Source organism: Phyllostomus discolor, chromosome 3 (genome assembly GCF_004126475.2).
Source record: "Phyllostomus discolor isolate MPI-MPIP mPhyDis1 chromosome 3, mPhyDis1.pri.v3, whole genome shotgun sequence".
Classification (NCBI taxonomy): Eukaryota; Metazoa; Chordata; class Mammalia; order Chiroptera; family Phyllostomidae; genus Phyllostomus; species Phyllostomus discolor.
Window position 1 is genome coordinate 147,279,757 of NC_040905.2, and position 14,334 is coordinate 147,294,090.

General features: G+C 42.8%; 1 protein-coding gene across 1 annotated transcript; it reads right to left on the minus strand.

The window, feature by feature from the left end:
• Positions 1-917: 917 nt before the first annotated feature.
• LOC114509253 (interferon omega-2-like) lies at positions 918-1,664 on the minus strand. The gene has a single exon (XM_028527536.2). The coding sequence runs from the start codon at positions 1,623-1,625 to the stop codon at positions 1,059-1,061; it is 567 nt and encodes a 188-aa protein (XP_028383337.1). The 5' UTR covers positions 1,626-1,664; the 3' UTR covers positions 918-1,058.
• Between the last annotated feature and the right edge of the window lie 12,670 nt (positions 1,665-14,334).

Sequence of the window (14,334 nt, forward strand, 5' to 3'; positions counted from 1 at the left end):
CACACACACACACACACACACACACACACAAACACAGTAAACCGAATTCAGCTGATTCCTTTGAAATCAGTGCCTATTTCTTCACAATAACAATGGCCTTCACTCAGGGCCCCCAAATATACATGAGGACACTCAGAGAAACAGACCTGGCTACAGCAGTCTGGAAAGACAGAGCTTCCACTCACTGTTTATTCCATCCCCCTGGCTTTGTACTCTGAGTAGAAACCTTGAAGCTGAAACCACCAAGAACCACAGCAGGTGTGTGGGTGGGCACTGAGGTGAGGGGCACAGGGACAGTATTGGGGAGTGAATGCAATCAGCGAAGCAGGACCGGGGAGAGGGTGGGAGGAAGAGTACCGGGTGCCAGGATCAGACAATAAACACGTGTATCTTTCCCACTTCACCCTACATGACTCCTCTCAGATATTTCTACCCACCACTCCTTGCTATCTAAATATAATTCGGTTAAAACTCAGACATGAGTTTTCCAGACCACATTCCATATTTTCCAGGAATCTTCTCAAGTTCATGGATTTCCACCTTTTATAGGCATTTCATGACGAGCTCAGGAACTGTTCTATACGACTTAATAAGCAGGTACCATTCAGAAACAAATTTACAGAGAAAAATAAGTACTTATATTTTCAGACTAAAAGAAGACAAGATGTTTTCTTTTATAAGAATTTAATTAAAAAGGAAATGAAAATTCAATAACATAAAGAAGTAAGCATGTTTTTTCAAATCTAATACAAGGGAAAGGCAAATATTGGTGACATAAATACAAAACAATGGTAAGACAAAAGAATACATAAATAATAAGTACACAAAATATACATACATAAATAACATCAGATGATCACCACTCCAAAACTCATGTCCCAGGAGCTGAATTTTGTAACATGATCTTGCCTAACACTCTGACAAAACGTGCTCAATTAACATCAATACATTCTGTGACTGAAGCAGAAAGAAGAGCCTTTGCCCATGGTCTGAGTCCTATGTGCAGGGGTGATCAGGCACATTCATCCGTGACACCTGGATGAAGGTGACCACAGGTCTCAGTCCATGTTACTTAACCTTTCTTGCAAGGTTATTATGGAAGACAAGGATGTCATGATTTCCACTCGGACAACCTCCCAGGCACAGTCACTGTACTGCTTCTTTTCCAAGTAGCGAAAAAGGAACTCCAAGTACCTCACAGCCAGTGTAGGTCCCTGGGATGGCAAGGCAGTTCCTCCCTCTCCCATCTCCTGCAGCAAACAGGGCTCCAGGTCTTCCAGCTGCTGATAGAGTCCCATGCGCAGCTGGTTCAGGAGGGTGGTGTTCCAGGCAGCAGAGGCGTGCTCTGTGAGCAAGAGGTCGGAGACGTCCTGGAGCATCCCGTGGAGGACAGAGACGGCTTGGGCCTCCTGGACCTGGCTGCCATTTACCATTTTGCGGGGGAATCTGAAGTCTTTTTTGTCCTTCAGACAGGACAAAGTGGAGATTCTCTGCATTTGCCTCAAAAGCGCCAAGTTCTCCTTGCTGAGCAGGATGTGGTTCTGAGGTAGGTCACAGCCCAGAGCTCCACTGGGGCCACAGCTGAACACCACCAGGACAGTGAGCAGAGACAGCGGGAGGGCCATGGGATCAGGAGGGGCTGCTGGCCTTGCTGAACTGGACGTCTGATGAACAACCTTGGACCCTAGTTAGCCTATGACCTTCTCTCTAAGCATGGCCATTAAATAGGGAGACACCATAATTTTCATTTTCTAAACATTTCTTTATACTTTTACTTCCTTTTTTTGTTTTCTTTCATGAGCTCTCCATGTGGGCTAAGAAGATGTCATCAATCTGCAAGGTTAATTTTGTGGTTTTAATTTTCCCTCCTAACTTGAGGTGTGTTGCCCTGACCAGTGTGGCTCAGTTGGTTGGGTGTCGTTCCACAGAAGGAGCGGTTGCCAGTTCTATTCTGGTCAGGACACACTCCTAAGTTGAGGGTTTAGTTCTGCCCAGACACACAGGAGAGGCAAACAACTGATGTGTCCCTCTTGCTTCGATTTTTCTCTCTCTTTCTCCCACCCTTCCACTGTCCCTAAAATATAATAAGTGAATAAAACATTCCATAAAATTTAAAAAAAGGAAACCTTGAGATGTGTCAAGTCAAACGGATACTTATCAGTCTAATGACAAACCTCACTGTCCTAAACTCAGAAGTGTATCTAGGTGTGTAAATGCACATGCACATTCAGACATATTTTAATACATGAATATTGCTCTTCTCTGTATTACAGGCAAAATTTGGCCTGGAATCTGGGAAGCACTTTTGCCCTCCTTACTTCACATAGGCAGCCAGGCTCCCTCTGCCCTGCGTGTCTGTGTTTTTGTGAGGTACTCACCAGGCCATGTCTGGCAAATGAGCTCTTTAGAACCAAGGACAGGTTTTTTTTTACACTTTCATTCACAGCAAAGGCTGAGGTTTTAAGGGAATGAGTTCCTGGGGTGTTTCCCTACCTTTCAGACACATTCATGCAGGAATTGTATAGACGTGCCATTTCTTGCCAACATCTTGAAACTGGTTGTCAGTGTTCCCCGGGCTGTGCCCATACCCCCAGCAGGAATCCTGGTCCTTTTCTGGTGCGTGTTGGTGGGCAGTGCCCCCACATCCTGGCAACCGAGTTTTCCGAAGCACCACCTCATTCTGGAGGGAGATATTGGCTCTAGGCAGCTTTTACCTCTGGAATGACACAGTGCTCTCAACCCCAAATCTCCTGGACTCCCTCCCTGAGGGCAGGCTGACCACATCTTGGGGTCTTTAGAACTCCCCTGCTGTGGAGGGGCTTGAGTCTTGCCCTTCCCCTTGGAGTGTCTGTGTGAAGGACCCTGGTGCTCACTGGTGACCTCCTGTTCCCCTGAGCCATGACCCAGGTGTCGGTGGTGTCCACAGCCCTCAAGCTGATAGCCAAGTTTACTTTGTCTAAGTAGGTGGATGAGTTAGTGAGCCAGTTGCAATCATTTAACTGTCAGTAGATGAATACTTTTTATGTTGTAGGTACAACTTCTCTCCTTCACTTTTTACTTAATGATTGAACACTTGTTATGCTTAAAACCTCTGAGCTGGGCACAGGAGATCCAATGAAGATGTCTCTCCATCAAAACTCATAGTGCAGACACTGCTGAACTTCAGTTGTCCGTTCAGTCTGCATTTTTCTATTGGGCTTCTTTGTTTGCCCAGCTCTGTCTCATGCCCAGAATGCAGGGCAGTGGGCTCAGGCTGCTGTGTCAGAGAGAAACATCCTTCTTACCTGTTCCATTACCTGCTCATGACACCTCACTGTAAATTTCATTGACAACATAGTTATTACCTGTTGGTTTACTGGGCAGAGTGTGTCTTGCTCCTCTGACATTACTTTGCACTTCATCCTGAGGTTGATACAAACAAAGGGAGGAAAAAGAAAGGCAGTGGGGCTTCACCATGTTTCTCTCTATTTTTGAAGACTTCAGATGTTTTATTTCCCATTCCAGCTTTCCCAGGAAGCAAAATTCACAGTTTTTTGCAGGCAAAAATAAAACAAATGGATTTCTGAATGTCATAAAAGTGAAAGAAGGGAAGTGACCTTCCTGCTGACAAAATGACACCATGTACGCTGGCAAAATTCAGGGTAGTTACTTTGGCACACTTCTCTATGGGAGGGTGTGGGCGGGGGGGCGGGGTGAAGGATGAAAGCCAGAATGAATTACACAAAATCAGAAGTGGGCTGTTTCTGCCAGAGAGAGGCTCAAGGAGGAGGAACCCCTGTGTCAATGACTAGCCTTCAGCTTTGCAAGAGCAGCCACTTCATTTTCCTCTTATTTAATCCACCTGTGATCAGTCTGAGGCGAGGAGGGAAGAGTGACAACAACCGACTGTGAAGAGACTGGCAACCCCCACCCACACTGCTGGGCCAGGAGGCTCTCTGGCAACGTTGTGGGTACTGCCTCGTGCCTGAGCTCTCTCCCTAGTTCACCAATCCATTCAGGCAAAGAAAAGATCACCTTGGAAAAACTACAATTAAGAGTAAGGGCAATGGATGATCCTGAAAGATTCTGCCCTTAATCTAGGCAGCAAAAGCCATGATGATATTTTAAATGATGGCACCAACATTTATTGCATGCTAAGCATAAAGCAGCCGTTTGTTCTAAGGCGTCTGAAATTCTTAACTCGGCCATCTCAACAGCCCTGTTTGGATTACAGAGGTTTATGCCACTGTTTGGTGAGCAGTACAAATGGGGAGGGGTGAGCTATGCTGAAGGTACCAAAGGTCCCAGGTCAAAACCTAAGGACCTTGAGATAAGAACTTGTCTGGAAGGACCTGTTACAGGAAGCCAAGCAGAGAAATGGACATGGGCCTTATGAACCAGGGGAAGGCATGGCATACAGTGACAGAGCAGCTAGGATGAGATGCTAAAGGATTCCAAGTTCCACTTCAGATGCCAAAGGATTGCTGCCTATTGTATACAACAGGGGTGTGGTGTGAGTCCATTCAACTGACTGATTTTAAATCCCAAGGAAAAGTACACAAAACAACACTTAAGTAGTTTTAAGGGAGGAGATTTTTCTGCCAAGTGAACCAAGTTTACAGCCGGCACTGGAGTCACCCTCATCCCTTCCAATACTCAGGAGGCTGCTGTGCTCTCAGTGTCACCTGTGCTGGGGTGTCACACTGCTGTGACCTCATCTCTGAGGGAGAAGTCCGTACACTAATGGCCACTTCGATCCTCTCGCCCTCTGAATGGGAGTGACCTGGAGACACATTGACTCAGAGCTGGCCTTTCCCATTGTTCCCCCTCCTGAGCACCTGCCTGTGGCAGCCCACACTTTCAGTGTCTCCCTTCTTCCAAGTTCTCCTGCTGCTGCTGACTTTCAACTCCTTCCTGTTTCTAGAGGTGCTCTGTGGGCTTTTGCCGGTGGGCAGGGGGATTGTGGTTGTTGTTGCTGCTGTTTTTGAGCAAAGCTGAGTCTTGAAGGGAGGCAGCCGCCTCCCAGTGGAATCAGATGTGAAACTGCCCAACAGAGGCTGGGATGAGCTTCTGGATTCTTTCCCAAGTCCCATGTGCACCAGGCTCCCCGACTTTACTGAGTTTCCCTGGGAGACTGGGCATGAGGGAGTGTTGACAGCTGCGGCCCAGGAATCACAGGCAGAGGCTGGACCACGTTCACATTCCCCACTGATCTGCGGAGGACCTCTGCCTCCTCCAGCTGGTACTGTGCAGTGACCCCTCACAGGTGGTCCCTGGGCACCAGCATCCCTGCTCACAACTGGGCTGTAAAGGCCAGCTCCACTGTGGGACCTGTGCGGGGCTGTGGGGGCTCAGCACTCCCTCCCCCTCACCCAGCCGCCCCCCAAACCTGCTGCTGGATCCTGGAACACTGTCACATATTTAAGAACTCCTAGATATAAAACAGGTTATGGCCATAGAGATTTCCAGGGCAGGATGGCAGGTTGACAGCATGGAACCAAAATACCATATTTTGCCAAGTATAAGGCACACTTTTTTGACCAAATATTTGAGGGGAAAATAGAGATATGCATTATACATAGGTAGTACTAGTTCCACATCTATATAAATGTCTTTAACTCTTTTATACATGGTTATGCATTAGATGTGTAACTCTAGAATACAATGACCATATCCAGATGAGAAATAATGCCCTGAAATACAACAATCGGATTTGATTCTGAAGGTAAATAAAGAAACAACAGAACTAAAAAGTTAAAAGGAAAGATTTTTTTCCTGATCATTTGGGCCAAAGACGTAGGTGTGCACCACACACGGCAAAATACAGTATTAGCTTTACACCCTGAAAATATAAAGAAGAAACAACAAAACTCATACAGTAAAAGTGAAAAAAAAAGCAACCAAATACTGGAAAGTGTCATGGCATTTGAAAGATGTTAGACAATCAGAAGACAGAGCCAGGTGAAAAAAACAAAAGTGACCTTGGTGTCCATCTCCCACACACCCCTACAGGTGGTGAAGGAAGAAGTAAATGCAAGGGACAAAAATCCTTTCACATGTTAATTAGAGCCCTTTCAGCCCTCAATAGAGAGGAGCAATCAAAAGATTCAATGATGCACACTTAGGTTGCTTCCAGTACTTGGCTATTGTAAATTGTGCTGCTATGAACATTGGGGTGCATAGGTTCTTTTGGATTGGTGTTTCAGGGCTCTTAGTGTATAATCCCAGCAGCACAATTACTGGATCAAAAGGCAGTTCCATTTTTAATTTTCTGAGGAGATTCCATACTGTTTTCAACAGTACCCATCAGCAAATGAGTGGATCAAAAAACTGTGGTACATTCACACAATGGAATTCTACGCAGCAGAGAGAAAGAAGGAGCTCCTGCCCTTGCGACAGCATGGATGGAACTGGAGAACATTATGCTAAGTGAAATAAGCCAGGTGGTGAGGGACAAATACCATATGATCTCACCTTTAACTGGAACATAATCAGCACAAGAAAAAAGCAAATGAAATATAACCAGAGTCACTGAAAATAAGAACAATCTAACAATAGCCAGAGGGGAGAGGGGAAGGGACAGAGTGGACAGGGGTTTTCAGGAACTCCTATAAAGGACACATGGACAAAACCAAGGAGGAGGGTGGAAGCAAGGGCGGGAGGGAATTTTGGGGTGGGGTGGGGTGGGGGGAGAAGATACAGACAACTGTAAGTGAACAACAATAAAATATAATTACAAAAGAAAAGATTGAGTGAGTAACCTGAGGCACAGATTTGAGAGACCCCTGCTACCTGCCTGAGCAATTCCCACACCGCATGCTTCCCAATAAACTCCTTCGAGTCCAGTTTGGCTAACCTTAATACCTCTCGGTTCCACCCCAATAGTTAACCTCGGGCTGTCAGCTGGCAACAATTGTATGCTCTGAAGTTCCTTTAAGTAGTGCTCTCTCTTCCCACTCAGCGACGTTGGAAGGGAAGCAAGTGGAGTCACTACTCCAAGTGACAAATGAGGATTTTCCCTAATTATGACATTAAGCAATGTGATCTCATGGTGGCCATGAATTTGAAAAACTGCCAACTTCCTTTTTAGAGATAGTGGGTGCACGTTTGAATAGGAGAGAGATTTCCTGAAGGCCCTTTCTTGTCCATAGAGCTGCCCAGTGCCCAGAGAGGGCAAGCCCTGCCTGGTGCCCGTTGCTCCACTAAAATGCAAAAGCTGTGGGTGCTAAGATGGTGTTGGAGTAGGAAAGAGCAGATTCAGCTTCCCTCTGCTCAGGGGAGAAAATCCTGACTGGTCTATGGAGTAGAGAAGCAAGCAACCAACAGACTTCAGCATATGTGAAGATAGGATACCAAGGATTGTGGTAGAACCGAAAAACGGGACCCTAAGAAGAGTGCTACAATAAGGTAGGGTCCCAGGGACCAGCGTGTGGTCAGGGGGCTGCAGCCCCAGGCCCAGGGCCTGCTGCTGGGTTTGCCACAGAGTCTTTGGGAGAAAGCCGGGACAACTGTTCCCTCCCCAGCCAAACAAGGTTGAGCGGCACTGGGAGGAATCCAGGTGCCAGCAAACACACAGGGGCTGTGAGCACCTCTGGAAGCGGTGGACACTGGAGAGACTGGGTCGCACAGCAGGCCTGAACCCCCACAGTCACCGGTCTGGCTGGAGAGTTTGGTGGCAGCGGGAGAAGCCAGGCTACTGTGGGGAGTGGCAGGCTTGAACAGAAGGAATTTCTCAAGAGGAAGAAGTGAATAGACACAGACACTGGGGAATTCTCCTAAAGTGATCAGTGGCTCCAGCCTCCCTGCCACCCAGCCGTGGGCTCTGGGCGCACGAGTGCACGGGCGCACGAGTGCACGGGCGCGCGTGCAGGGAGAGCATCCCGCACCCCAGTCCACAGCAGTAACCCTGGGGAAAGACCTGATTCCCACACCCAGGGTGCAAGGTTGAGGAGCCAGTGCAAGCTCCTCTGGCTGGCCGAGGAAGAAAAGCCATACCAATCACTCCTCAGCCTGCAGCAGCCAGCAAGAGCAGAAAAACCGGTTTGGCCACTTTGAAACCAAGAGACTTTTTAACTTGATTCTATTTTTTAAATAATTTTTAATTTTTTAATTTTTATTGTTTTTATTCTCTTTTTATTTCTTTTTCCTCTCTTTCCTGATTTCTTGTTTTATTCCTTCGTCCTTCCTTTCCTCCAATTTTATCTCTTCTTCCTTCCTTCATCTGCCTTTTCTATTTTTACTTTTTAAAATTTTTGCTAAATACCTACAAGTGAGACAAAATCCTGGATCTGTGAAAAGACCAAAGTTGAACCCAAAGACAGGGCATCACAACAGCTGGGACAGTGAGATAAATGTCACTCTGCTAATACAGAAAACCTGCAAGTTATTGCATATTTGTATTTTTATTATTTTTCCAGTATTTCTACATCTTTTTTAATAGTATTTTTGTATCCCTCTTCTTTTTGTATAGTCTGCTTTGCTAGGCTGGATATATTGTATTATCTGAAAGCTTTCCCCTGATATCTCTTTCCATACTGTATCGCTAATCTACTGTCCTTTAACTCACCTGTGTCCCATTAGCACACTACTCAAGGTTCTGTACTCCCTATTCTTGTTACCTAGATCTCATAGATTCTGTCATATGACTGTTGCCATAAGATTATTGTAAATAACTGCTGTTCCATGCAATTGTAATTACTTCACAACACCCCCCACCCCCAGATCTTAGCCCATTTCAAAGTTTCCTGAACTCTATTACTGTAGTGGTTAACTCTATTCTCTCACTCACTACACCTATTTACTATCCTTTACTCTCACCTTACCTCAGAATCTGACCTCCCACAACCTCCCTGCTTTATAGATCCAACTCACAATCCTTCCTTCCCCAACAAGAGTCTTATCTTCTTTCCATCCTTCCTAAAAATCAGCTAGCTGAGTGGAAGATCACAGTTAACACTATACATAGTCAAAGGATCTCCTATCTCTTCCCTACTTGCTACTACAGTAAATAGCATAAAATTCTCTGTTGCTGTCTTAAACCATTTTGCCTTCCCCCTCCAACTGATGACAAAGAAGAATAGGTGGAGGTGGTGAGCACCAGGATACCCAATGGAAGAGGAAACCCAACAACAAAGGAACCATTAACAGATAACAACAGAAGAAGGTGAAGGAGGGTCTAGTAACCACATAAACCTCAATCCAGGACTTATTTGGAAATACAACTAAACAGTAGAGACAGTACCCAAAACAAAGAACTGAACAGAACAAGAGAGAATTCTTTAAACCTTGTACACACAGAAGAACCAGCTTCAACACAACCTGCCCTCACCAGCACAACAAAATACAGGAGGTGGTGGACAGAGTGACCCTCATTTAACCAGCTTCTGGGAAGGAACCACCAAAGAAAGACTCAACAACAATCAAAACCCAAAGGCAAACACAAAGCCAACTTAAATGACAGCACAAGACCAGTGAGCATGGGAGATCAAGGAAACTGTATCACTGAAACTCACTGCTATTCTACTGAAGAAGTTCACACCACAAACCCAGGGAGCCAGAACAGATCAATTTAAGAAGCTGAGGCCAACAAGAAGAGTCTCACAAATAATGGGAAAACAAAGAAACAATCCCCAAATGAAAGGAAAGGAGGAAGCCTCAAAAAGAATGCTAAATGAAACAGAGGCAATTCAACTAACAGATATTGAGTTCAAAGCAGTGATTGTCAAGAAGCTCAATGAGCTCACAATGAGCTACCAGAAACTACAGGGAAGCTACAATGAACTCACTGAAAACTACATCAGCATGAAAAAGGAAATAGAAACTCTCAACAAGGGCCAAGAGGAAATGAAGAATACAATTTCTGAACTGAAGAACACAGTAGAAGGAATGAAAAGCAGGATCGATGAAGCAGATCAGATCAGTGAGGTAGAGGACAAAGTAGAAGAAAACACCCAGAAAGAGCAAGAAAAGGAAAAGAGGCTCAGAAAGAATGAAGAGGGATTAAGAGAAATGCAAGACAATATGAAACATAATAATATCCGTATAATAGGGATACCAGAAGGAGAAGAAGAAGAACAAGGGATAGAAAACCTATTTGAAAAAGTAATGATGGAAAACTTCCCTAATTTGATGAGAGAAAAAGTCACAGAAATCCAGGAAACACAGAGAGTCCCAATCAAGAGAAACTCAAAGAGACCCACCTCAAGACACATCATAATTAAAATGGCAAAATTTCAAGACAAAGAGAGAATCTTAAAGGAGGCAAGAAAGAAACAGGAAGCAACATACAAAGGAGCCCCAATAAGACTAACAGCTGACTTCTCAATGGAAACACTCCAAGCCAGAAGAGAATGACAAGAAATACTCCAAGTAATGAGAATCAGAGGTCTACAACCAAGACTACTTTACCCAGTAAGGCTCTCAATCAAGATAGAAGGCCAAATAAGAAGCTTCTCAGACAAAAGAAGTCTAAAGGAATACACCTCCACTAAACCAGCTCTGCAAGAGATGCTAAAGGGACTGCTTTAAGGAAAGAAAGGAAAAGAGCCCTGGCTGGCGTAGCTCCGTGGATTGAGCACGGGCTGGGAACCAAAGTGTCCCAAGTTCAATTCCCAGCCAGGGTACATTCCTGGGTTGCAGACCATAACCCCCAGCAACCGCACATTGATGTTTCTCTCCGTCTCTCTCCCTCTCTCTCTCTCTCTATCTCTCTCTCTATCTCCCTCCCTTCCCTCTCTAAAAAATAAATAAATAAAATATTTTTAAAAAAAGAAAGGAAAAGAGAGAGTGAGAGAGGAACACATATACATAAAAGGCAATGAATAAGTACCTATCAATAATAACCTTAAACGTAAATGGATTAAATGCTCCAATCTAAAGACATAGAATAGCTGATTGGATAAGAAAACATGACCCACACATATGCTGCTTACAAGAGACTCACCTCAGGATAAAAGATCTGCACAGGCTGAAAGTGAAGGGCTGGAAACAAATCTTCCAAGAAAATGGTCAGGGAAAAAAAAAGCCAGGGTAGCAATACTTATATCTGACAAAATAGACTTCCAAAAAAAGGACCATAAAGAGAGACCCAGAAGGTTATTTCATAATACTCAAGGGAAGAATACACCAAGAAGACATAAATATTGTAAATATATATGCACCCAACATAGGAGCACCCAAATACATAAAGAAAATCTTAGAGGACTTCAAGAAAGATATGGACAGCAACACAATTATTGTGGGGGATTTTAACACCCCACTATCAAAAATGGACAGATCTTCCAAACAAAATATCAACAAAGATATTGTGGCATTGAACAATACCCTTAATGAAATGGACTTTACTGATATATACAGAAAAGTCCATCCCAAAGAAGCTAGATATACATTCTTTTCAAATGTACATGGAATATTTTCAAAGATTGACCACATGATAGGACACAAAACAAGCCTCAAGAATTTCAAGAAAATTGAAATCATACCAAGCATTTTCTCAGATCACAAGGGACTGAAACTAGAAATCAACCCCAAGGAAAAAAACGCAAAACACTCAAACTCATGGAGATTAAATAGCATGCTATTAAACAATGAATGGGTCAAGAATGATATTAGGGAAGAAATCAAAAGGTTTCTGGAAGCAAATGAAAATGAACTCACAACAACCCAAAACTTATGGGACACAGCCAAGACAGTCCTCAGAGGGAAGTTCATTGCGATACAGGCTCACCTAAAAAAGTTAGAAACATTCCAAGCAAACAACCTAACCCTACACCTACAGGAACTCGAGGAACAACAGCAAAGATAGCCCAGAGGAAGTAGAAAGGAGGAAATAACCAAGACCAGAGCAGAATTAAATGACATAGAGACTAAAAGCACAATTCTAAGGATCAATGAATCCAAGAGCTGGTTCTTTGAAAAGATAAACAAAATCGACAAGCCTTTAAGCAGACTCATCAAAAAAAAAGGAGAGAAAACCCAAATAAACACAATCAGAAATGAACGAGGAGAGATTACAACAGATACCACAGAAATAAAAGCATTGTAAGAAATTACTACAAAGAGCTGTATGCCAAAAAATTTGAAAACCTAGATGAAATGAACAAATTTCTCGAAAAATATAATCTTCCAAAACTCAATGGAAAAGAAGCAGAAAGCCTGAACAAACCAATAACAGCAAAAGAAGTTGAAGCAGTAATCAAAAAACTCCCAACACACAAAAGCTGTGGACCAGATGGTTTCACAGGAGAATTCTACAAAGCATTTAAGGAAGAACTAACCCCTATCCTTCACATACTATTTCAAAAAATCCGAAAAGATGGAAGACTCCCAAACTCTTTTTATGAGGCCAACATCATCTTAATTCCAAAACCAGATAAAGACACAACAAAGAAAGAAAACTTCAGGCCAATATCGCTGATGAACATTGATGCTAAAATCCTCAACAAGATACTGGCAAACCGCATCCAACAGTACATTAAAATGATCATACACCATGACCAAATGGGATTCATTCCAGGGATGCAAGGATGGTACAATATTCGCAAATCAGTAAATGTAATACATCACGTAAACAAAAGCAAGGACAAAAACCACATGATCATATCAATAGATGCAGAAAAAGCATTTCATAAGGTACAGCACCCATTTATGATAAAAACACGCAGCAAAGTGGGAATAGAGGGAACATTCCTCAACATAATAAAGGCCATATATTAGACACCTACAGCCAACATCATACTCAATGGGCAAAAATTAAAATCTTTTCCACTAAGATCAGGAACAAGACAAGGATGTCCATTTTCACCACTTCTATTCAATATAGTACTGGAAGTTTTAGCCACAGCGATCAGACAAGAAAAAGAAATAAAAGGAATCCAAATCGGAAAGGAGAAAACAAAAGTGTCACTGTTTGCAGATGACATGATAGTGTACATAGAAAATCCTATAGACTCCACCAAAAATCTGCTTGACCTAATAAATGAATTTGGCAAAACAGTGGGATACAAAGTCAATATCCAGAAATCAAAGGCATTTCTGTACACCAACAATGAAACAGCAGAAGCAGAAATCAAGAAAAAAAATCCCATTTGAAATAGCAAAAAGAAAAATAAAATACCTGGGAATAAACCTAATCAAAGAGGTAAAAGACCTGTATTCAGAAAACTACATAACACTGAGTAAAGAAATCAAGGAAGACACAAACAAATGGAAACATATACCATGTTCATGGATTGGAAGAATTAATATCATCAAAATGTCCATACTACCCAAAGCAATTTACACATTCAACGCGATACCTATTAAAGTACCAATGGCATATTTCACAGACATAGAACAAACACTTCAAAAATTTATATGGAACCATAAATGACCCCAAATAGCTGCTTCAATATTGAGAAAGAAGAGTAAAGTAGGAGGGATCACAATACCTGACACTAAACTATACTACAAGGCCACTGTAATCAAAACAGCCTGGTACTGGCATAAAAACAAGCACATGGACCAATGGAACAGAACAGAGAGCCCAGAAATAAACCCAAGTCTCTATGGTTAATAAATATTTGACAAAGGAAGCAGCAACATAAAATGGAGTAAAAATAATCTCTTCAACAAATGGTCTTGGGAGAACTGGACAGCCATGTGCAAAAAAATGAAACTTGAGCACCAACTTACACCATATACAAAAATAAATTCAAGGTGGATAAAAGACTTAAATAAAAAACATGACACCATAAAAGTCCTAGAAGAGAACATAGGTAGGAAAATCTCAGATATTTCACGCAGAAACATTTTTACTGACTTGTCCCCTACAGCAAGGGACATAAAGGAAGGAATAAACAAATGGGACCTCATCAAAATTAAAAGCTTCTGCACAGCTAAAGAAAACAGTATCAAAATTAAAAGAGAACCAACTGTATGGGAAAACATATTTGCAAATGATACCTCAGACAAGAGTTTAATCTCCAAAATATATAAAGAACTTACACGACTGCACTCTAAGAAGACAAGGAATCCAATTAAAAAATGGGCAAAGGACTTGAACAGACATTTCTCCAAGGAGGACATACAGAAGATCCAAAGACACATGAAACAATGTTCAATATTGCTAGCTATCAGAGAGATGCAAATTAAAACCACAATGAGTTACCACTTCACACCAGTCAGAATGGCCATCATAAACAAAGCAACAAATAACAAGTGTTGGAGAGGTTGTGGAGAAAAGGTGTCCCTAGTGCACTGTTGGTGGGACTGCAGACTGGTACAACCACTATGGAAAGCATTTTGGAACTTCCTCAGAAAACTTAAAATGGATCTGCCTTTTGACCCTGCAATTCCACTGCTGGGTCTATATCCTAA